At 42.3% G+C, this 24,629-nt stretch overlaps 1 protein-coding gene across 5 annotated transcripts in view; it reads left to right on the top strand.

Annotated features, from left to right (window-relative positions):
- The window catches only part of pde4ba (phosphodiesterase 4B, cAMP-specific a), a 160,701-nt gene extending 139,612 nt beyond the window's left edge, over positions 1–21,089 (top strand). For 3 of the 5 annotated variants that reach the window (XM_046390532.1, XM_046390533.1, XM_046390534.1), the window contains 9 exons: positions 390–502; positions 11,345–11,438; positions 14,685–14,968; positions 15,062–15,226; positions 15,894–15,993; positions 16,139–16,293; positions 16,394–16,516; positions 17,029–17,211; positions 17,322–21,089. In XM_046390532.1, coding sequence (XP_046246488.1) covers positions 390–502; positions 11,345–11,438; positions 14,685–14,968; positions 15,062–15,226; positions 15,894–15,993; positions 16,139–16,293; positions 16,394–16,516; positions 17,029–17,211; positions 17,322–17,756 — 1,652 coding nt within the window. In that variant the 3' untranslated portion in view covers positions 17,757–21,089. Of the gene's footprint in view, positions 1–389; positions 503–4,872; positions 5,599–7,474; positions 10,424–11,344; positions 11,439–14,684; positions 14,969–15,061; positions 15,227–15,893; positions 15,994–16,138; positions 16,294–16,393; positions 16,517–17,028; positions 17,212–17,321 lie in introns of those variants that run through there. The other 2 variants (XM_046390535.1, XM_046390536.1) reach the window with 2 other exon arrangements.
- Positions 21,090–24,629: the final 3,540 nt, after the last annotated feature.

Here is a 24,629-nt window from a genome sequence, read left to right as displayed (position 1 = left end):
AGGGGGTTGACTTTATGTAAAAGAGCCGAGGCCTGCGGATCGGGGGGTCGAATTGGTGGTGGTGGTGTTTTACACGCGTACATTTGCACAAAGAGGAAGGCTGAGCATGTGACGGAGCAAGCTTGTGTCCTACAGTCAGCTTACCGCCGCTCTACTGACAGCCACGAGCCCCACCAGCTCGCCACAGCTACACCTCCCCATGATGAAGGAGCGCTGCAGCCCGGGGCCAGCTGTAGCCATTCCCCATCCTCAGCAGGACCAGCACCAGCAGGCGCCCCAAGCAGGACCTGTGGGTGGATGTTGCCTGGGAGTGTCTGGGCAGCAATCGGGCTCCATGTGCACCGTCTGCTCTGACTGTGTGTCTCTGTGTGCTGGCTGCTTGTTGACAGATGAGGCGTACCAGAAGCTGGCCATGGAGACGATGGAGGAGTTGGACTGGTGTTTGGACCAGCTGGAGACCATCCAGACCTACCGCTCTGTCAGCGACATGGCCTCCAACAAGGTAGGAGAGGCTGCATCTTTGTTTTCTAGTTGTTGGTTTTTTTCCTGCTGTTGCTTTATTAATTGACAAAAAGGTCAGCGACACGAGGCTCGTATTGCCTTTCTTTTATTTCAGTCAGACTAACCTTTTTTGGGCCATTATTCCATTTGTCACACAAGTTCAAACAAAAAAAGTTCTCGCTCTGCAGCAGCAATAATCTTTCATCATACAACATGGATGACAATGTACAGAACCCAGAGACCCTGTAGAGAGATGTCAACATACGTGAACTAGCATGACCGTAGCTCAGTCAGCGCATTAGAAGTGTGCACCTGTGCAGTGAGGAGGAGGTTGTTTGGTAGAGGTAGCAGTGTTAACATGTGTGCTGTCAGCTTATGAAGGCCGCCTGCACACTTGTGTGAATATGACTGGATGATTGTCATCGCTGATTTCTACCTAAGCCAGCTGAAAGCTGTCTTAATTTCTGCTAAATTTCTTTTCTCTCTGTCTGACTAATCTCTCGTGTCTGACTGCAGGAAGCTTTGCTTTTGGTATCATTTTTCATCTTTCCTGTCAAATAACATTTCACCATCCACTGGTTACTCTGTTTCTTCTGCGTCATTGACTATGTGGTTCAGTTCCTGGTTCTTATTTAAGTAAACTCATAACTGTATTACTCAGTGGCCGAGCAATGATACACAGCAAGATTTAACCTTAAGGTTTACTGCTTATTACTTACCAGATGATTGGTTGTTCTGTCTTCAGTGTGACTCCTAATGTCGATCTAAGAATCACTGACTTTGATTCATGTTTAGTATGTTACTATCTAATTCAGCCTTATTTAAATGACTTCAGTCATTGCTTTTGATAGGTTTGTCCTTTTGTTACAGAAAAATACATCCGTTTCTGTCAAGACTAGAGTATATTTTGGGGCTAAACTTCCTGATGGTGGTATTGTAATGGTGTCACCAAATCAGATTTGGATGTTGTGAAACTACCAAAAGGAATTGGTTTGGTTTCTCTTGTGGTTTTTGTTGCCCTCTTTCTGTCTGTTCTGTCGAACTGCTTCTTACCGTTAACAGGTCATTTTCTTGTTGATCGTGTGTAGTGTGCATCGAGGTTCAGTTCCTGCTTCGTTATACAAGAACCATGAACTTGTCAGAACATGACACAAAGAGGTACCAAGCAATACTTGATGTATATTTTGTAGATCCATTGATTTATTGAGCGTCATTTTTGATTCTCACTCCCAAAGTTTATATCCAAGAATTAATTTAGCTGAAGGTGCCTCGTCTGTTTCTTGCGACAGACAGCATAGCTTTTATCATCAGAATGGCTGTTATTACTGCCTTTAGAAAGGGAAGCGATGATGTGGGGACTGTTGTTTAAGTGGTGAGTCTTTAGCAGTGTTACACAATGAAGTGACCAGTGCTAAATTACGGATGTGTTATGAAAGTTGGTCATCCAGCTCATGAACCAAAAGCTTCTGTCTCTTCCTGTTATTGACTCACAATTGCCCACCTGCTTGGATCCTCTCAGCTCTGGTTACACTGAGATGCAGATTAAAGTGTCATTTCCCAGCTCTGGGAGTATTTGGTTTAAGAAGTCGTCATACAAAGAGAAATGATTTAAATTGCTTGCAGTTTTTTCTATCAGCAGTTTGATGGATTTCTGTTTATGATGGCAGCCTATGATGAAAATGTTTTTTGGCACACAGGACGACATTTTTATTGCAGTACCACAGTATGCCACTGGAGTAGCTACATCCATGGGCAGTAGCTAAGGATACACAGTAGTAACAGAGCGGGACACTGTGTCAGCATGCTGTCTTGCTCCCCATCTCTGTAAATGAGTCAGTAGGCTGAGGGGGAACATGTGAGTTGAGCAAACACACAAAAAAGTGAATTCAAGCGATTTTATTTCACATTACTGGGCACCATTTTTGGTGCCCAGTTCTTATGATGCAACAAATGACAGTAAATAGTGTAGCAGTAATGAATGTCATCCTTCCTACTGACTTAACAGAACTGAAATTACGCCTGACACAGCTGTAGTGGGTGACAGCTTATAGGAAGTGACAGAATTCAGCTGTTTTGTTGACTCAAAACTAACACTTGTTTGCATGTTTTGCACATGTGGTGGAGAAAACCATCTGCATAGGCTGAGAAGCAGCTGTGCGTAAGAGAGGCTGAAAGCAGTTTGTCAAGTGAGCCAAGAGGATAAGCTTGTTATTTCTCATAAAACTGGACAACAGGATGCCAGGGATCCTGCAGTGGGTCAAACACAATAAACTGAAGAGGAAGAGAGAGAACATTTATGTGTGTGTGTGTGTGTGTGTGTGTGAGGGAGAGAGAGAGAGAGAGAGAGAGGGATCATACAGACCCCTGGGCAGAGTGACTCTCTCTTCCTGTCTCCTTCCTGATCCCCCGCGCTCTCTCCAGACGACAATAGACATCCCATCATGCCCATTTGGATTGTTAATGGTCATGTTTATTTATCCAATTGCTGTCGTCATCTGGACACATATCCAACGCGAACAGTCAGCTGGACTGGTTTCAGTTAAGTTACATTAAAGTGACTGAATCACAGAATAAATATTATCAACCATTTAAACAAACGGACATTTAATGATGGTTATAAAGGCTACAGGTCGGCAGAATCACACAGGAGAGACAGAGAGCAGACGCAGTGTCTTCATTACAACAGAGAATAGGATTTTCCCTTGCAATAAAAACTCACAAAACGTTTTACTTTTCTCATAAATGTGGTAAAGCTGCTGCTTTATATCAGCCCTTGTCTGAATTAGTCTTGTCTTGCACACAATAATCTTAACACTTTTGCAATCATGGAAAAATCGATACAACTGAGCTAAAAGTTAACTGCAGGTGATGAGTGATTTCAAAAGCCTGCCTTACTTGAGAAATTCCTAAAAATCCCAACTACGGAATAATGAAGTGACAGCTATGGCCTACTTTTTTCCAGAAAACACTGTATCAGACTTACACCTTCAGCTGCCAAGACAATCAGACTGTAACACAACGCAGTGAAATAAGAAGCTGGCTGGGGTTTGACTAAGCAGAGTGACAGATAGAGCACATTTTAATGCCACAGTCTCATGTTTAATTGCCCGTGATAGATAACTGTTGGAAGGAGGTTGTATGTTTTTCTTGTAGTTAGCAGAATATCACAGACAGAAAAGGAGAGAGAAGAGGAAGAGAAATTAAAGAGTACTGGATGTGGTTGATCTACATTGGAGCACGGCAGGTGGCGCAACGTCTCATTGAAGTGACTTTGCCGGATGGATGAACGTGTCCTGACACAAAACCATCTGTGGATAAGATGCAGATGATGAATCCTCCATCAGACAAGTGAATCTTGCGTGCATGAGCTGATGGTGTCTACGAGTGTTTGAGTGTGATGTGGCTGTGTGTCTATATTAACAAAAGCTTAATCCCACTCATATCCCGGCTGTCTTACCTTGTAGCCTTTTTACAGTAAACTAAAGGATTACACAACTGCAGCCTCTTTGTCATATGGGTCATTACACTCAACCTGGTTTCATTATCAAGAACATGTCAGTCAGCTAATGCGACCCGTGGCTGCCTGCTGTATTTAGGATGGAAAAACTGTTATTCAAGCTGTGTGTGAGTATGAAACACGAGTATGTGGGATGTGAAATGTGAGAGGCTACTGTTGTATCAAGGTGAAGTGCAGGGGGCTGCTGCTGCTGAGGCTGTCCTCCCCGTTGTGTGTGGCTCACGTAGACGAGTCAGGGCCCGTCATGAGTTGGAAAAGGCTTCTGTGTCACAGGCTGTGGAGCTTCTGTTACTCAGAACTGGGGCAGAAAAGTCAAGAAGTCGATTTTGTCAGTTGACAGAAACATTTTGGTGATCTATTAACTGTTTAAGCCATTTATCAAGTGAAAATGACAAACATAACTGATACCAGCATAAGGCTAGTTTCTTGTATGGGAAGAATTTTTGCTTTGCTGGTTTATAAAATTTCTTAATGAATGTCTTTGTGTTTTCATTGACAAAACGTTCACTGTTTTGACTTTATACACTAGATAATCAATTAGATTCAGAATTCAATAGTTTACAGATTAATCAGTAGTGGAACAAGTTGTTGAACCAGGAACCATCAAATATTTGCTTGAAAAATGACTCACAATTAATTGATAATCAAAAAAAAGAGAAAAAAGACACGCACTGATTTTATTTCAGTTGTTTCCCCCACCTTGCTTGAACCCTGATGTACATTTTTCTGTTTATCATTTTACGGTCAAAGCGATTAATCAATCAGTCAATCTGTAGAATCTGTGAATCCATGAATCTATGATGAAAACAAGTATTAGTTGAAATTGAAACTTGTTGATTTGCAGGGACCAGTGTTAGAGATTATGCACCTGTGAGGCTACAGCGACATTACAGGAAATACAGTTTGCCCTCCTGCACTGTAGAAGAAGTCAAACTGAACTGCATTCCAGAGTGCTGTGTTCTTCCATTCACCAAAACAGCAGCTATGTGAATCTTGTGCCAACAATACTATTCTACCAGGGCACTGTGGTGGAAACCTCTTCTTTGTAAACTCAAAGACTCTGAATCTGCCAGAGGAGGGGAAAAAATAACCAGCAACTACGCATGGCTGCCTTTCGTTGTATTTGAAGCTCAAGGAAATCCACTGCGTCCATGAAAACAGGAAGCGTTTTAGTCATCAGAATGATCAGCCCAATATTGACAGTGTAAACCTCAGAGCTGTGACCGCCGGCTGCAGGAGTAGTGAACGGCAAGACGCTAGAGGCGGGACTACCCCCATGAGGGAGTGTGTACAAGGCAGAGGACTCTCTGTGGCGTACACACACTCAGTCATTGCTCCACATGCACAGGGTGTGAGGTAAAGCCTAGTCAGACCTCGCAGCCCAAAGTGAGTCACTAGAGCTGTGGTGTTTTCCAGCGTCACACAGCCAAGGCTTGTTCCTTTTACTGTAGTCAGACTGAGACAGACACTTTAACGGACGGCAGCCCCGCTCTGCTGTGCACATTACACACAGCAACATGGGAGCCTGCTGCTTTGACAAGAAAGAGAAGAAACTAGGGAAGCTAAATGGTTGGAGAAAGGTAAGTTTTTTTGGAGTTAGATATGAAGAGTTTGTAAAAAGCTTTGCTCTACATGGACTGTAGGACTCTCATGAGGGCTTAACTTTTGTGGCTTGCCTAACATAGTGTGATTTCGGCATACCGTAGTTATATTGCTCAAACAAAGTTTCAGTTGATCTCTTTAGTCCTTCTTTATCTTCGGCTTTAAACATATTTCACTGGTGTGGATGCTGAATGTGTCCTATGGGACTTTCTTCTCTTTCAAAGCGTGTGATGTTTAGCTACCGTAGATGTACATTTGCTTTATTTGGCTCATTTTCTTATATATCTATATATATTTCAATGCAGTGGAGCATGCATTTCACTTTTGAGAACCGCTGGGCATTTTTTCATATGATGCTGAATTTAAATGTGTTGAAAACACAAATTCACAGGATTGTGGCTGTATGGTGACGAAAAAGAAAGTTAGCAGTGCTGATTTGTTCCCTTTGGAACAGTGTTAAAATGATTTCCTCCTGAGTTACTGAGTGGATCTATAGACGTATGTAGATATATAGTAGTGTGCACTTAGTTTAGCTGTGTAGCTACTGCTTGAAAAATAGAGCAAAAAGTACCAAAACGAGCACATGTTTGTTTCTTTGGTTAAGTCTAACGTGGTTTAAAAGGGGGAAGGAGTTGAGTTCATGAGTAAAATGACTGTGCATTTAAGTCATCTGAGAGCCAGGCAGGTGATAAGTGGTGTTTTTGTGCATAGTACTGAAACCTGAAGTGTATATTTTTTTCTTTTTATAAACACCCAGGTCATCTGGGGAGAAAGAGAGAGGTAGTGGCAATGTGGTTAGATGCTGCTCAGTGCTCAGTTTGTCCAACTGAGATACACATAGTGAAGTAAATCTTTTTGGGAATTTTTCCCAAATGTTAGGGGGATACATGCCATTACTTTTGTTGACATGGTAAATTCTGCTTTCTGTATCATTGGAGAAGTAATTTGTGTGTTGGGTTTGTAAAGCAGGTTTTGGTGTTTTGAACGCATCTTGCTTATTGTGCTTTCAACATCATGTCTTGGTGTAATACTGCCTCTGTGGTATAACACATGGGACCGCTTTCTGTTTCTGAAGCAACCAGAGCCTGTTAACAGTCTGCACAACTGTGCTAACTGTGTGAACCGTTCTCCTCCAGCCAAAAATGGTGCTGCACACCATATCTGAGTGTGCTGAGGCCTTGAATAGCCAGGGGTGATGAGAATGAATCACTCAGCTGAGAAACCGCTCACTTACTTTTATCTCTCCCTCCGTTTTTTTGCCTCCTGTTCTCAAAGCTGACCGTTATTTTTCAATACATTTTACAGCGTGCTGTGAGGTTCAGAGACACATGAATACTCTCCTTCTCATACAAACACCCATTAGCATGAGTGAGTGAGTCAGAGGAAGTGAGAGGTTGTCAGACCGTCTCTCAGTTGAGTCGTCTGTAACTTCACCCCACATACGCACAGTTCAGACGTAGGTGCGTTCCCCGATCCTCACAGATTTATGTCAGTGCGAGTCTTTGCCATAACGCCGATGATACCACCTGCGTCATATTTTTGCTTAAGCGAGGAGGGAATAAACTACAACCAGTGCTGGTTTGCTGCTCAGTCTGTGCCTGATGTGTATGAAGTGTGATGTGTTTCTTGGAGGAGTCTGCATTTAGGTGTTGAATGAGTGAGGTTTTTTTCACGTTTTGCAGGGGCATTCAGCCCACCAACATTAGGTTTGCTGCTGAAGAAAAATGTTTGCATAAGTCACAATCAGTGATGTTGCATTCAGTAAATATGATAAACTGATCTGAATGCAACAGATCAGAAACGGTTTTATAGGAATTATATTAATGGAAACTGTTAAGAGTTGTTAAATAGAAAAATAATAATTTTTGATTTTTAAAAGTGTAGCTTTACTTCTTTGTTTTTCAAAACTTTAGCACCATCATCAGTGTATATTGAGACTGGTTAAAAGACTTACTAATATTTGTTTGCATGTTTTTATGTTTTGATAGAAAAAGATTTAAGCAGCGTTAGCTCTAAGTTTCAGTCACTGCAGGTCTAATGGGTCAGCGCCCTCCAAGGCACTCAGCCGACTGCAAACTGAGCATAGTGCACCCACTAGTGGCCCAAAGGCACAACTTCATGAACCACCGCAGGTGAAAATAGCTCATGATTTAAAGCAAAGAATTTCACGCCTTACCTAAGAAAAAATAATCTACCACAGGAGATTAAAAATGTGTCACAGAGAAAGGGAAAATAGGAGAAACGCTCGAGGATGCGATGAAGCGAATGGATAAAATGATGAGAATAAGGATGTACAGTTATGTGGGTGTGTGAGAACGAGATGCCCACAGATCTCTGAGACGCTAATCTCCCTATAGTGTCATGGTGCCAGTAGGAGGCAAAGAGGCTTCCCTTCTGCCCCAGAATGAACAATGAAATCGACATACACTCGCAATAGCACACTCATACAGAAACGTACGGTGATGAGTGTGTAATAAAACATGCGTGTGACATGTCAGCATCAACTGTGCTTAACTGCAGATAACTGCAGTTGTGCGTGTGTGTGTGTGTGTGTGTGTGCACACTGAGGCATTTCTTTCAGCCTCTGGGGAAGCACAGCTCTTCAACACATTGCGGAGAGACATCCCCCGCTGTTATTTCTGGTTTCTTTATATATTATGCAGTAAGCTATTATATAAAGAGCTGCCTCCTCTCTCTTTTTTTATTTATTTCTCTTTTGCATCCCACCTCCCAGCTTCTGGTTCTTTCCCTCAGTGAGAGAATAATCTGGAATCCTCTCGGGGAAGCTTTGATCTCCCCCTCATCCTTCCAAACTCTCTCACACACACACAGATCTGACTGAGAGGTTCTCTGGGAATGTCTGTGTACAGTTTCCCATGGATTGACTCTAAAGTGACAAGAACTATGAGATATTTTCTCATTAGCGAAGGCGTCCATCCTCCAGGGTTCCACAAATACAATTTGTGACTATACTGACAAAATCACAAGCGCCCCTTGAAACTGGCCACTGGTACTGATGTAACGGTGTATTCCAGTCAGGTGGCCCTCGCCTTGTACACTGCAGCGTTATCAACACCTTCTCCAAGGACAGCCCATTGATTCTGCCAGCGAGTCCGACAGACAGAGAGATTGATGACTGTGTTGGCAAGTGGCAGTCTGGAGAGAAATTGACATGTAAGTGGCGGAGAGTGAGGGAGAGACGGAGGGGAAGGAGGGCAAGCGATTTTCAGTCTGTGCATTGGTGGATGCAAGCGCAGGCGATGTGTGTGGTGTGTCCTCGTGACAGCTCAGCAGCTACGCCACATGTCTGCCTGGGAAGGAAAGGGGGAAGCCTCTCCTCTTCTCTCCTCCTCTCCTCTCCTCTCCTCTCCTTTCCTCCTTTCAAAACGGCCTCGCACTGGCCGACTGATGCTGTTGCCATGGCGTTGGGGTGTTCTGGTAATTGGCGTACACACTGTATGTAGAAAACTGTGGGCTGTTGTCACCTAAATTGGGGAAGGATGCAATTATCTCCCATATCTCCTTTTTTTTTCGCCTCTCTGACCATCTCCCCCACTCTCATGTTGTCTCTCAGTTGCTAAAAATAGCCTTTCACAGACACGCTGACAGCATCTAATATTGGAATTGTGGTGCGGATAATGAACAGGCTTGTGAGTTCTCCACAATGGCTGCCGCACTCGGGGATGTCAGGAGACAAGAGGAGACTCAAAAGGGGGAGAGGGAGAGGAGCGGATGATAATAGAGATAATGGCAATAAAAATTACAGTCGCTGTACATTCACATTCCTCATAATGAACCACATCGCCTTATTCCACCCTTATTGTTTTACTGTAGAGGGGAGGCATCGTTGTACGGCTCAATGACATTCCTTCACAATGGCTGACTTCATTATAAAAAAAAAAAGACTATCTGAGTTACAGAAGGCTGGGAATTAAAGGGTTTATCTGCAGCAGTTGCACAGTTGGATAAAAAGAAGAGAGGAAAAGTCTGGAATTCAAGTCTGGATATCATAAATCAATCACTTCTGAACCTCATGTATACACCAATGCCAAGCTGTAATTAGGGCCCCCCCCTTCTCCCCACTTTCTGTCAAATCATGTGTTCTGAATAGAGCGTGTTGCTGGGGCTGGCAGACTACAGAAGGGGGAAAAGAGACAGAAGAGGGAGGGAGAAAACAGAGAGAGAGAGGGAGAGAGAGAGGCAGGGTAGGAGGGAGAGTGAGCACTACAGCAGTGAGAGCAGTGAAGCAAGACAAATCCAGTGGAGGAACCCCCCCTCTAGTCAGATGAACATCACTGCCCTCCCTCCTCCTCCTTCTCCTCCTCCTGCCTATCTCCATCGCTGTTTTTCCCCCTCCTCCTCCTCCTCCTCCTCCTCTCTTCTTCTCCATTATTCATCAGTGCGCTCAGAGTCCCCAGCACACGGCTCCAGCTGCTGCTGCTCCAGCCGATCCACCGAGCCTGCTGGATCTCCTCCTCAGATAGCCTGGCTACAGCACCTACTTTCTCCTCTATCCATCCATCCACCCATCCCCAGGCATGGAGGCTCAGAGCTGGCACTTTTCTGCTGCTGAGAGGGAGAGTGAGCCATCATCAAGCTGCTCTCTTAGCTGCTGGGAAGAGAAACACTAGAGGAGAGAAGGGAGGATTTTTATGTCCTTTTTGGCGCTGAAGGAATCCTGTTTGTCTGCCTCTATATTTTTTCGATTGGATTACAGTTCTGGCTTTGTGTAGGAACGAAAAAACGGGGTCCAAAATGCCTGAAGCCAATTACCTGCTGTCTGTGTCTTGGGGTTACATTAAGGTGTGTGGCGTTTATCTACGTAGCTTGTTGGAATAAGGCACTCATTTTGTTGTATGTCTCTGTGCGGTGCTACTGTTGCATCAGAGGACAATTCTAAAAAAATTCAGCATTTTGATATTATCTATTATTTTTGTGCGGCTGTTTTTCAGGGTACTGTGCTATCCTAATTGCACCAAAAGATATTTGTATCATGGTGTGTGTGTGTGTGTGTGTGTGTGTGTGTGTGTGTGTGTTTGTGTGTATGTGTGTGTTGGGGGGGGGGTGACAGAATGGTGTTCTGTGGCTGAGGCTCCATCTTGAGCCCTCTGCAGAGCTGTGTGTCTGTTTGTATATGTGTTAGTGTGTATGTGTGTGTATGCGCATGCATGAGTCTGTCATAAACATCTGCTACTGCAGTGCCTGGGTCTCCGTGTACTGTGCACTCAAGTCAAGTGCGTCTGTCTTCATCAACTATTTCATTAAAGCTGTAGATAATACGAAAAGTACATGAAAAACCACCAAAATGTGGGAACGGAGACGAATGTAGGGAGCAGCGTGCAGACCTCCCAACTGACATCATTGGAATTCTTGCACACTGATGCAAGTAAAACAACTAAATAGGCCCCTAAAAATGTTATTCAGTGTAATAAAACTGTGAACTGTTTGCAGGGGGTGAATTGACGGGCATTAAAAGGTGATGGCCTCCCCACTGGTAATAAAAATAATGATCCGCGCCCTAATTAATTGCAGGGAAAATGGAGGGGAAAATAAGATGAGTCCCCCCACTGATTTTACACTGTAATTGAATAATATTCCTGGGCTGGTAAAACAAAACTGGGTACTGCTGTGTTTTCCATGGAATCTTGTACCGTAATTTCTCTCAGGTTTTCCTTCAGTGGAAACTGACGACATTTTCTCTCTCTCTCTCTCTCTCTCTTTCAGTTCAAGAGAATGTTGAATCGGGAGTTGACGCACCTATCTGAGATGAGTCGGTCTGGGAATCAGGTTTCCGAATTCATCTCCAACACCTTCCTCGGTAAATGAAAGTCTTGTGTACATGCACTGAAAATCACCCTAACAAATTTAAGCAATTTCACTCTTTCTTTATCATCCACCTTAAATCACAACAACGACGACTTTAATTATTGCCTGTATTGTAACCAAAAATCCAGACAAATATCCACAAACATTTAGTGCCTCGCACCGATCGCCACTTGTCTGTTTTATGCAGTGTTTTTGCGGAGGTTTGGGCTTGTACATGATGTTAAGCTGTGCTAGTTGCTCTGGCAGGCTTTTCTGTGGGGGCGTACCATAAAACACTGCACCATTAAGCTTTGCCTCGACGTTCATGGCATCGTAATCAAAATGGCCATTAAAACTGAATTCAAAAAATATACATTCCTCCAAGTATTAAGAGGAAAAAAGATTTTTAGGTTTTTGACTGACAAGGGAGCTTGTTATATAGAATCAGAGTAAGTCGATTGTTACTGGATTCTGTCAGTGTGGGTTGCGAATTGGAAATCTCAGAATGGATAACGATTTATTGAACTACTGCTATTTCTTTTCACCCACATGTACATGTTTCATGACTTTAGTATGAAACCATACGACTAAACCACACACACAAAAAATAACCTCAACCAGCACAAGAAACAAGAGACAATCTTTTTTTCAAAAATGGATGAAAGTTGGCTTTTTGTAAAAAGGAAATTTCCACATGAACGTGACGACAGCTAGAGGACAGACACGCAAGCTCAGCGAATGAGTTGAAGTTAATATAGATTGACAAACACAAAAGGTAACAGAAGTCAGACAGAATGCACGCAGAGGTTGTTAAGACTATTTATAGACATCGTGCTTCCGATTGATTGGCGTCCTGATCCGGAGTACCAACCGATCATAGAGTGAGGGAGGAGGGATGAGGAGAGACAGAGAGGAAACAAACGAGAGAGGGAGGGAGATTACTGCAGTGAAGGAGAACGCAGAGGTTCAGAGGAACCCCCTTTGCTGGCAGTGGGATGAGCTCGGCAGATTGAGTGACTAATCACCATCTTCATGCATCTTTGTCAGCAGGGACACCTTGTTGTCCCTCCACCTCTTCTTCACCCTGTCGCTCCCCGAGAATCCAGACAGAGATGACTATCGCTGCGATACAGAAATCAGGATTACCCTGCTGCCGTTAGAAAGACACAACAAACTGGTAAACATTAATGATGAGAGAGAAAAAGAATTGCTGAAGCAGCACAGCTGCCCTGGTTTAGCCTCAGCTGACCAGTAGGACTGTTTAATCCTTCCATCCATTAAGATTAGTATCACATCAGCAATCCACTTATTTCTGCTTTTTTATTTTATTTTTGTAAAAACATCCATTCAGGCTTTTCCTGCCATATGCTTGGTTCTGCAGAGGTTTTCTTAGATGCAGTGCAAATCCAAATTCAAAAATCTGGATTTTAAATGGTTCTGCTGCTGTTGACTGGTTAAACAGTGCTCACGGGCCTGGGTAATTCCCTAGATGAGTAAAGATCACAGAGTTTATCATCAAAGGCAAATTCTGACCAGGTTATGTGACTCTCCATTAAGGATTGTTGGCCGACTGCATGCTGTCTATTCACGTGTGCCTTCCCCCTGCCACAGCTGTCCTCCTCGCAGCATAATTCTGCCATAATTCCCTTTGATAGGCTGACAGCAGAACACACCTAGCTTAGGGAATATACTGAGGGGAGAAAAAATGTCCCCAAAAAAGCCACTCTCATCTTCCCGCCTGCATCTGTGTCTCTCACAGGAGAGATTATGGAGGAGGATAAAAAAGGATCCAAAGAAATCGAAATAAACGTGGGAGGTGACAGAGGAGTGGGAAGGGAGATGCTTGAGATTTTCGCTTCATCTGCTCAAATTTTCTGGGCGTCTAAAATGAAAAAAAGGAAGAGACAAGACAAGCTAAACGCAAAGGAGAGGAGAATGAAAACAGAGGGAGGAAAAAACAAATGGGAAAGACCATGCAGTTGACGGGCTCACACAATTCAAACTGCGACAGAGAAACTTAATCTGCTGGAACATGGAAACCAGGATCATGATAACTGTACTAAAAGCCCTCATGGGCAGTTTATTGTACCATGACAAGCGTGGAGCAGAATGAATGCAGTTTATTGTATATTGCCAATTACTTATGTAGAATCGGATGATAAGAATAACTCTACAAACTTGTCTGTCTCGCAATCTGATCAGACACACACAAACACCACACAGCCGTGGTGAAATTGATGGCTGGTAATAAATTAGAGGGCAGTATATTGCTCTTCCCCTTGTTTCTCACACAGCACATGTCTGAGAGAGCTTAATTGCCCATTCTCAATTACCACTGGAGGACTGAAGAGAGAGCGAGAGACGGAGAGAAAAGCACAGGAAACAGTGCAAGAGAGAGAGAGGGAGAGCATGAGAGTGAAAGTGATTATTTGAATTACAGCTGGTAATTGAATAACCCTCCACAGGGGAAGGCTGATAGGCCAGCGATGAGCTGAGTCGAGGCTTGATAGATGAGTGCACAGCGCACATACATGCCGACAGCCAGTCCCCGCAGGATTTCATTCAATTCTTCTGTGACTGCAGAAAACACGACGGCCCGCTTGGTTATTACGAGAAACCTGGCTGGTTTTCTGTGTTTTTATTTTTGGATAAAATGAGAAACCCTGGCAATTTTTCAGTGTATTGTGCTCATTTCATTTGCGGACAGACCAAATCTTGAATAGACTGAATTCTAAAATAAACCAAACGTAAAAAGTTCCACCCTGTACTAAGGGATTTGATAAAGCTGTGAAAGATGCGGCAGCTTGCTGAATGGCCGAATTCATGGAGCTGCCTTAACTGTGCAGAGGCCTCAGCACTCAGTCAATGGGCTGACCTATGAGAGTGAAAAGAACGGGAGATGAGATGTGAGCCACCTGCTGAGAAATAATGCTGCGAGGGAGGCACAGGGACAGAGACGAATGAACAGTAGGAGCTCAGAGACTGCAGGTGGAGGACAGGGAGCATGAATGAACAAACGAATGGGGGGCAGATGATGAATGAATAAGCAAAACGGTAAATACCTCAGGAACTAACCAGCCGCAGGTGTTTCTATAGTGCACCTGTGTCCAAGAGCAGCATATGCATTGAACTGTTTATTGAGAAGTAGATTAAAACCCAAAAGTTGTGCCATATGAGGGCAAATGAAAAATTTTGACACCCGCTTCCTCACAATATCCACACATCTCTAAATACCTTTTCTTGTTTTCCCCTTCCTCAGACAAACAGAATGAGGTGGAGATCCCATCGCCGACGTCCAAGACTCGAGAGAAGAAGAAGCAGCAGAAGCAGCAGCTGATGACACAGATCAGCGGGGTCAAGAAGGTCTCCCACGGGCCCTCGCTCTCCAGCAGCAGCATCTCGCGTTTCGGCGTCAAGACCGATAAGGAGGAGCTGCTGTCCAAGGAGCTGGAGGACCTTAACAAGTGGGGCCTGAACATTTTCTCTGTTTCGGAGTACTCCCACAACCGGCCTCTTACGTGCATCATGTACGCCATCTTCCAGGTACGATCCATCTTCACTTACATTATTGCTGTCTGATGACTACTAAGATCATCCACACATATTCCTGATTATAATGTGATTTTGTCTTTCTAGGAGCGAGACCTGTTAAAGACATTTAAAATTCCTGCGGATACGTTTGTAGCCTACATGATGACATTGGAAGATCACTACCATTCAGATGTGGCGTACCATAACAGCCTGCATGCCGCCGATGTGGCCCAATCCACACATATCCTCCTATCCACTCCAGCCCTGGATGTAAGTTATAATCTGAAGTGAAATATTGGAGTCTCTAGTGTATTTTTTAGTACCTCAGAACAGGGTCCTGTTAAATTATGTAATTGCCATGCATCAGCATTGGAGGTTGAAAAATTTCCCCTCATTCGGGCACCAGCGTCCTGCTACAGAAACAAGGGAAAACTAAATTAGAGAAATGAGCTCTGACATCACCGCATGTGCCACTTTCCTGGATCACCACACCAGCTTTGAAGAGCTAAACATCCTTCCATTTAATCATCTTTTCCCCCCTCTCTGCTTGCACCATTTTACTCTGAGAACTTCCCTCCTTTCCTGTAACACCAGTCCCTGCATGTGTCATTTGTTAGATTTTTTACTGCATGCATTTTCTCACAGCTCTCCATAAGTTGGAGTAGCTGGCGAAACACTGCGCAGTCAGGTCAGAACACCCTGGTCTTTAGATCATTATTTACTCTTTGGTTATCGAAACAAGCCCATTTCTTGCCCATTTCTTCTTCAGTTGTTAGCTGCAAGTCCAGACAGGGAAGTTGTCATGTACAACCCTGTGTCTGTTATCCCTCACAGTATGCTCTGGAAACCATAGTTAGCTGGCAGATGCTATGCTGATGCTATTTTTATCCTCGAAAATGGTTTAAAGACCTTTTTTGCCTCCCTCTCTTTCTTTCAGGCGGTCTTCACAGATCTCGAGATCCTAGCAGCCATCTTTGCGGCAGCTATCCATGATGTAGACCATCCTGGAGTGTCAAACCAATTCCTAATCAATACCAGTAAGTCAAACCAGCACTCAACCCTGCACTAAGAAAAATAGTATTAAGATAATTGTGTTACTTTCTTTAAAAACATATAAATTGGTGCTTTAAATAACCAAATAGAAGACCGAATCATTAAAATCTCTTTTGAATGCCTTCCCAGATTCTGAGCTGGCGCTGATGTACAATGATGAGTCTGTGCTAGAGAACCATCACTTGGCTGTGGGATTCAAGCTACTGCAGGAGGACAACTGTGACATCTTCCAGAACCTCACAAAGAAGCAGCGACAGTCCCTGCGAAAGATGGTCATTGACATGGTAAACGATCCTGTTTCTTCTGAGGTTATCTTGATTTAAATCAGATCCTGTCGCCTTGATCCTGATGCTGATGAAGGTGTTCTTTTTTTCTTTTATTAAGGTTTTGGCCACTGACATGTCCAAACACATGAGTCTGCTGGCTGATCTGAAGACCATGGTGGAGACTAAGAAGGTGACAAGCTCTGGAGTGCTGCTGCTGGACAATTACACCGACAGGATACAAGTAAGTTCTAGACTGGACTGAATTTGTGATTGGACATACTGTAAGACCTCCTCCTCTTTTACCTGCTTTTAATAGCTCTAATCAATAGCCAGTGTTGCCAGAGGTTGCTCAGCCAGTGATCATTAACCGGCCTCCTACATAGCTGACCCCTGCTCCTACTGTCACTCCTTTTCTCACTCCATCCATCTTCTTTTTATCTTTAAGTGCTCCTCACACTTTCCCGCTAATGGTCTTTGCTCCTTCATTAGACTGCTGTGACTGTCCTTTCATAACACAACACATTATAGAGTGATCCTGAAATTTAATTTATCCTAAATCTAATTGTTGTATAGGAATCCACTACACATGGTTGTATTGTTTTAAGGGAACTGGACCGTATGTTTTGTATAATTGAAAATTACTGTAAATTCAAAATAAACACACATTAGTTTGCAGAGATTTAACAAAAACTCGAAACGATGATATGGATACACAGGATACAGGCATTTACTAAATTGCTGTATGATTTATAGGTGCTGCGTAACATGGTGCACTGTGCTGACCTGAGCAACCCCACTAAGTCCCTGGAGCTGTATCGTCAGTGGACTGATCGGATAATGGAGGAGTTCTTCCATCAGGGAGACAGAGAGAGGGAGAGGGGGATGGAGATCAGCCCTATGTGTGACAAACACACAGCATCAGTGGAAAAGAGCCAGGTATGCTTACAAGGACATACAAACTGTGTTATGTACAAACACTGATGGATAAATTCCTATATGTGCAACAAAACTAACTAAAACTAATTTGTCTCCGTGCTCCTTTCCAGGTGGGTTTTATTGACTACATTGTGCACCCTTTGTGGGAGACCTGGGCCGATCTGGTCCACCCTGACGCCCAGGACATTCTGGACACGTTAGAGGACAACAGGAACTGGTACCAGAGCATGATCCCCCAGAGTCCCTCCCCGCCCTTCTATGACCAGGGCACACATGGACACAGTGGAGGCACTGGGGGGCAGGGAGGCGGGGAGAAATTTCAGTTTGAGCTGACCTTGGAGGAAGAGGACTTGGATGGAATAGAGAAAGATGGTGAAGAGGAGGAAGAAGAGGAAGAATTAGAAGAAGAGGAGGATAGTCTAGGCGATTCCCGTTCTCCTCCCCTGGACTATTTGGACGTTCAGGAGCAGGAAGAGGGCAGCATGATGGAGCCCACGACGGCAATAGAGATTGTGACACACGAGGCGTCACCCACAGACACATAGGGCTTCCATCATCAGGCTCACATGGTGATTTGAAATTTTTTTGGAAAAGAGGGGAGATCCTCTTGCAGCTGTGCTTTTTGATAAGCCCACAGAAGCAAGGGCTTAGTTTCGTCCCGCACAGGGTCTTGCACTTGGGTGTTTGAAGCCAGACACGGACGGACAGTTTCAGTGAAGCGGCTTCAGAGTTCTCAGGAAATAATTACTGCGAACATTTTAGTCTTGACAGTCGAGGGAGACGGAGCGGATCTTGAAGGATTTCGGCCAGTTTGGGAAATGTTATCTTTTCTTTTCTGGACTGGCATTAAATGGACATTGACACTACTGAGAGAAGTTTTGTACCTTAAGACTTTTTTTTACAGATATGATATGATCTAGAAGTAGCATAGTATAGAGTAAGATCTACTGATGGAGACACATTTGTATAGCAAGAGAAAGTGTTTACTTTTTTCCTGTACCATTTGTCAAAGGACTTTTGTGTGCCTTTTTTACTATTGTCTTTATAATAGTTTTTTATTTATTGAACACTCTAGTATGTCTGTGAAATGTTTTTTTTTTCTTATCTGAGAGCAAAATCTTTTTTGTATGTTAAAAAGAGAACAGTCTTCCATGTATTGGGCAATAGAGAAATCCAAACAAATGTCAACAAACAACTCTTGGACAAACTCATCTACATAGGGAAACATTAACACCCGCTTCTCATGCACACTTTGTCATGTCTGTTTTTCTCAATCCGAGCACAATGTTTTTCTTTACGCGTGCAATTCAGACGTTTCTATTCACTGATGGTTAATGTTACATGTTAGATGTGTTTGTTGCTTTCTCGGTCAGTCAGTGAATGTCACAGTCACACTGAAAAACAACACTTCTTTTCATTCTCCATCTCTTTCTCTTTTTCTTTGTTACGGTCTGCAGACCATTTAGGGCTTCCTACATTTTCACACCAAAACTTGACTTTTTAATGCAAAATGCAACCATACGGCCAAGTATTCCTGCAAAATCTCCAGTAAAAGTATTGGGATATTTTATTTATATGATTTTGTCTTCATTTTCGCATCCAGTTGTTGTTGTGTTGGTGTGATAATTACCAGATAATGTCAGCAGAAATGCAAGCAGGTCCAAGAACACTCATAAAAACAGTGTTTAGATCTGTGATAAAATCAGAAACTAAGTCTGCCCATGACAAAATGCACAAGATCAGTGAAGCTATTTAGCCCACAGATATGCTGCAGTCTTCATAATCCTGTAAATTGGAACGGGTACTGACCCCAGACCCGTCTGATGTAATGCACCCCTTCCTCTCTGCAATCAGGCCCAGACCAGATGATTAAAGGTGCTCTTACAGCTGCCTGTCTGAAAGGCGCTCTCATACCCTCATCAGTGCCACTATTCAGATGGTTTACAAACCCCTCTGGGCTCCACAGACACGACCCCAAAACAATCAGGCCGGCTATTTCTTCCTCACGATAAAAATCCCTCAAGTGCAGCGTCTGCTCATTGACGTCAGACTGACCCCCCCCACCCCACCCCCTCTCCCTCCACTGTATCAGGTTTCCAGGACAGTTGGGTTATTAGGATTTGGCACAGATGGAACTGCGGCATTCAGCACTGCAGACTGTAACCTTTTGAAAAAAGAGGAATAATTAGATGCTGTATGTTTAAAACAAATAAAAAAATACCTCTTTTTTCCCTTCATTAATGCATTGAGAAAACCCGCTTTGAAAATGGTTTGCAGACTTCACATTTCTGCTCCTGTGGCTTCCACGACTAATTTTAATGGATGTTCTCGTTGTATCTGTAATCAAAAATCTCCACTTTTATATTGGTTTACTGATACACTCAAAAGGTACTTCATATACTTCCACTCCAGTAGGCTTAAGTGGCAATTGTCTGTGTGCCGTATATACGTATGAAAGGTTTTGTATGTGTGTGTGTGTGTGTGTACATTTGGATGACGTGACTTTGTCATCAGGCCTTACCCCCATCACTCCATACCTTTGTCTCTACTGTTTGTTGCTAGGAGCTCAAGTTGGTCCTTTTTGCTGTTTATAACAGTGTGTATTTATTCTATACTTTTAGCTTGTAAATAAGAAATACTGGTTCAGTGTAAAATCTATTTTAATTTATATGCACTTGCATTACCTGGAAGTGGTGGTGTCCAATGTGTAGAAGACTCTGGATTAGAGTCTTTTTATATATGTATTATATATTGTTTTTATATATATATATAAATATATCTAAGTATATATTCGCACAATGTTTTGAGTGCCCAGCAGAGAAGCAGCTAAAGAGACACATTGTTGTTGTCACATGAGAACCTTGTAATTCTGTTGTTCTTTTTACAGAAAATTGTCTCTTAATGTAAAATCACCGACAAGAAAATGAAAAACTTTTCAGCTTATTATGCATAAATATTAAACCAAAAATGTGCTCACTTTGGAATCACTTTTAAATCTTAATTAAGGTCATGATATTATTGAAATGTTAAGTCTGTTTAATTTCAGCTTAGTTAGGTTACATTTCTTAAAATAATAGCCCAAATTTTAGAGGACTTTAAATATCCTCCTTTTTTTGTTTTTTTAGATTTTTTTGATGAAAAACAATTTTGAAGTTGCAAGATTTTCATTTGACAGCAACAATTTGGTAACCCAGAGGCGACATAGAGGACATGTTAAACTGCATTGGCTTGGATATAGGATACAAAACAAGCTAAGGAACACAGAAGCTTAGTCAATGCTCGGTATCAAAGTACACAGATAGTTTATTTTCTCTCAGCAGCTTGTCACAACCTAAGCTTCTCCACCCAGCATTTGAATGCAGATTGCTGATATATGAGGCCAGATACTGGTTCGACTGAAAAACACAAAGCGATTGTCTCCTTTTACACTTAACGCACTTCATGTAAAAGTAGATAACACGGGGACAGTGTTGGTAGCATGCTACAATGCGCCCCGCACTGACGTGAATCGTTCTGAGTTAACAACAAAACATGATCTTATGTAACTGATTGTGCTAATGTGTGAACTGTCTGACCAAACTTGTTAGCAGTTTTGAAATTCAAATTTGTCAGTATTAACATTGTTTATCTATGTTCAAGCTTTTTTTGGTCCTAGTTGTGTCCAAATGGTTAGCCAGATTTAGCACTATCTGCATGAGAGATGATTTTTTTTTTTTTTTTTTTAATTGTCAATAATATGTTCAAGTCCACCAGTTGTTGAAGGTGGGTTATTAAATGTTTCACACAATGTATGGTATTAGGCTATATTGTATATTGTGTTCAAAGATGAATCTGAAATACTTTTTCTATTAAGTGATTAAAAGCAAAGCATGAATATATTTCTTCAGATGGTTTCTGCTGTCCCCCCCCCCCCCCCCCCCCATGGCCTAGTTTTCTTGACTCTGGGTGTGAACAACAAATTGGGTCACGCTTCTGGTGGGTTCCCACATGTTTGTCATGTTTCATTAGCCTGTGTCCCAATGCTAACTGTACTAAGCACCTGGGTCTTGTGCTGAAAAAAAAGAGCTTCTAATACGTAAAATGGTATCAACAGTAGGTTAAAAATCCCTGCCAGAGGCCCTTGAGGTTGCCGCTGCTGCTAACACCTAACCTTACCAAAGAGCTGTGAAAGCAATTTATAAATAAACATGCAAATGTCAAAATCAAGAAGATATCAGACTGCAACATTGGGGATGCAAAAGAGGAAGACTCCCTTTAAAAGGTTTTTACATCAGTTTTATCAAAAAAAAGGAAACAAGAGGTATACAATAAATACACAGACGTAAGGCTTGGACTACTCGCATTACTGAATCATCACAAGTTCCCAGGGTCCAAGATGACGTCTTCCACTTGCTAGCCGTGTCCAGCAAAAACCCAAAATCTGAACATATTTGATTTACAATAACATAATACACAAACATCAGTTGTCTCATCAAATAGCTTACTAACATTTCAAGACTATGAAGATGTGTCTCCCAGCTTTCTAATGAGCAGGAGAGTGCTGTCAGAAGATAGAGATATACATTTGTGGTGTTGTGTTTGACAGGAATACTTTACAGGAGATTTTACTGGAATACTCAGAGTCTGAAAATATATTTTTAGTTCATTGTGGTTCTGTTTCCCACAGTTAGTGCACCACAATCTCTTTAAAAAATATAACAAAGCCACTAAAGGGGTCAGCGGACCCTGGCATGTCCTGTGAGAACAACCTTAAATCCTGAATCTCCAGATAGTGCTGTAAAGTGAACTGAGAAGGAGAAGAAGAAGAATTAAAATTATAGTGTTTAATAATATATATATATATGTCATATTACTCTTGATTCTTTTAGATGTCTCTGCCTTTGCAGCATCATCACAAAAGCTGAGCTCTAATGTGCTGAGACGGGAACACAGTGTGACACAGACTCGGCACCACGGCCCACACACAACCTGACAGGACGGTCCTCACACACAGAAAAAGCACATAAACGCAGTGCTCGTTTCTGCATGTGTTGACATGTACACACACAGAAACACTAAATATTCCCAGCAAGACCTCTTCCCGACATATCTGGTCAACGATTATGTATCAGTGGAAAATAATCTATAACAATCAGTGAATTGTTCAAGAGTTCTCCAAAACCCCAACCATCTGCATGCCAGTCTGATTGTCCTTATGTGTATTTTGATGCTACGTCAAATCTTGATTAAGAATTTCCAAACATTTTCTCTGGTTTAAACCATCAATACAACTCCTGTTCTTTAATAACACGTCCCCACTAACATAAGCTGTGGAAAGGATGCAGATTTTTTTTTTTACTGCTACATTATTAAGATGGTTTATTCAACATGTTGGACCCTACACACTGGCAGGATGATAAGGCAAAAATGCTCAAAGCAATGTTTCCAGGAATGTTCTGTTAGCCAGTCATTTTCCACAAATGACTGGAGGTTTAATAGGCTCTAATATACTTTAGGAAACATCCCATGGAACACAACATTGTGCGAGTAGTAATTGCATTTTTATTGTTTTTATTGGAACAACTTCCGTCTTTAAAAATGTAATGAGGCTAATTTGGCTAAGTGATCACAACCGTCACAGTCTTAGAGTTCCGAGCTTTATTTTCAAATCTGGATGCAAGTATTTAGACAGGAACAAATCTGTATTTTAGAATATTACAAACATATTTCATATTAGGAACCCTCTCTGAAAACATTGCTGGCTATTTTTAACCTTCTGACTGGGAAGAAATTATTCAAACCCGAGCTGAAAAAGTTAACGACATGGGTAAGAGGCTTGTGTAATTTCCATGCGTGACCCTTCATAACTAATTTCATTGTGACCCACGATAAGAGCGCTGAAGCTGTCTGCCCTTGTATCCAATCCAACCTCACTTTAAAAGAGAATCATGAGTGAATTATATCACCAGGGTTTGCCATCTTATTCTTCCTCCTTGTGCTCTTCTCATTTGCTATTTTCATCTTTTAGCACTTATCCTTGAATTTTCATATATATGCCTCTTCTCTTTGAATGATTTCCTCCACCTCCATGTCCTACTCTCCCATCTATTACTGTGCAGGTCTCTCTTCTTCTTGCCTCTGACATAACCTAGTAAAAGCAAGAGATTTGATTTGATGAAACTACTTGCGTGCATATGACGAAAGAAACTTAGATGGAAAAAAAATAGACAGAGACTGGGATATGGGACGGCGGCCTCCCCTGTCAGTCCTTTACAAAGGCATGAAGGTCCATACGGAGATGGCTGGGTTATCTAATGAAGCTAAAAACAGAGCAAAGCATTTCCCACAAGTCAAGGAAAATGACACCACTTAACTTCTCCCCTGTGTGGCACAAAGAAGAAGATGAGGAATATTTTCAGCCAAGAAAAAGAAATTGTTAGCTTGGGAGATAATAGGGAATTGGCTTAAGGCTCGAATGTTCCCTATTGTGGCCTCTAAATGTGAATGAATGAAAGAGACATTCAGAGAAAAGAGAAAGAAAACAAAAACAGGATGCCTCATCTTAACCAGCATCTCAAATATCTTTTCTTTCAAAGATCTGGAGGGAATATTTGACATCTTTGTAATACAAACTTGCCAACACATTTTAAAAAATGTTTAAAATATGTCCACAGACACACACACACACACACAAGATAGGGACTGAGGGGGAGAAAGCAGCTGATGTAACTCCTTTAAGCTGAATAGACGAAGGCCTCATTGAGATGTCAGGTAATTAAATTTCAGGTTCCTGAGCCCACGCGTTGTTATTTCACAATGGTGCAGGGACAAATGTGGATTTCTTAGAGTCTTCATTCTGCTTACCTACGTAGAACTGTACTGCTCCCCCACCCCACCCCCACAGCGAACAGAAAGATTTGAACAAAAGTATTTTTTTTTCCCCTTATTGTCAAAACAAAGCGAGGTATTTTGCATGTAAAATATTCTCTGCAACTAAAAAAAAAGCTTCAAGAGCTTAACCACAGCCAAGGATGGGAGGGTGGTGGTCACACCAATACATGAAAAATGGAAATTTTGTCATCATCGGAATTTGAAATGACCTGTCATTTCAAATGCCTGCAAAAGCTAAAAGAAAGCAAAATTTCTACCTTCAGTATTCAATGTTGAAACTTCAGGAGCACTCCAGATGGGCACTTAACTTATTGTGCTTCACATTGGTTTGTATGTCAACAAGCACCAGTGAATCTAAAAATCTAAACAAATCTAAACAAAATCTTTTTTTTTTTGTTTTGTTTTGTTTTGTTTGAGGGTTCCACCCATCCCTGCATAACCCACCTGCCCACCCCGACAAGATTTCACCCTTCAGTCCAGTCGCTGAAATCAGATGCAAACCTGTGTGTCAACAGAAAGGGTGTGTGCATCAGCTAAACTGGGTTTCA

The sequence above is a fragment of the Scatophagus argus genome, chromosome 6 (assembly GCF_020382885.2).
Source record: "Scatophagus argus isolate fScaArg1 chromosome 6, fScaArg1.pri, whole genome shotgun sequence".
NCBI lineage: Eukaryota > Metazoa > Chordata > Actinopteri > Scatophagidae > Scatophagus > Scatophagus argus.
Note: the sequence above shows the minus strand (reverse complement) of the source record. Positions and strands in the feature narration are given on the sequence as shown.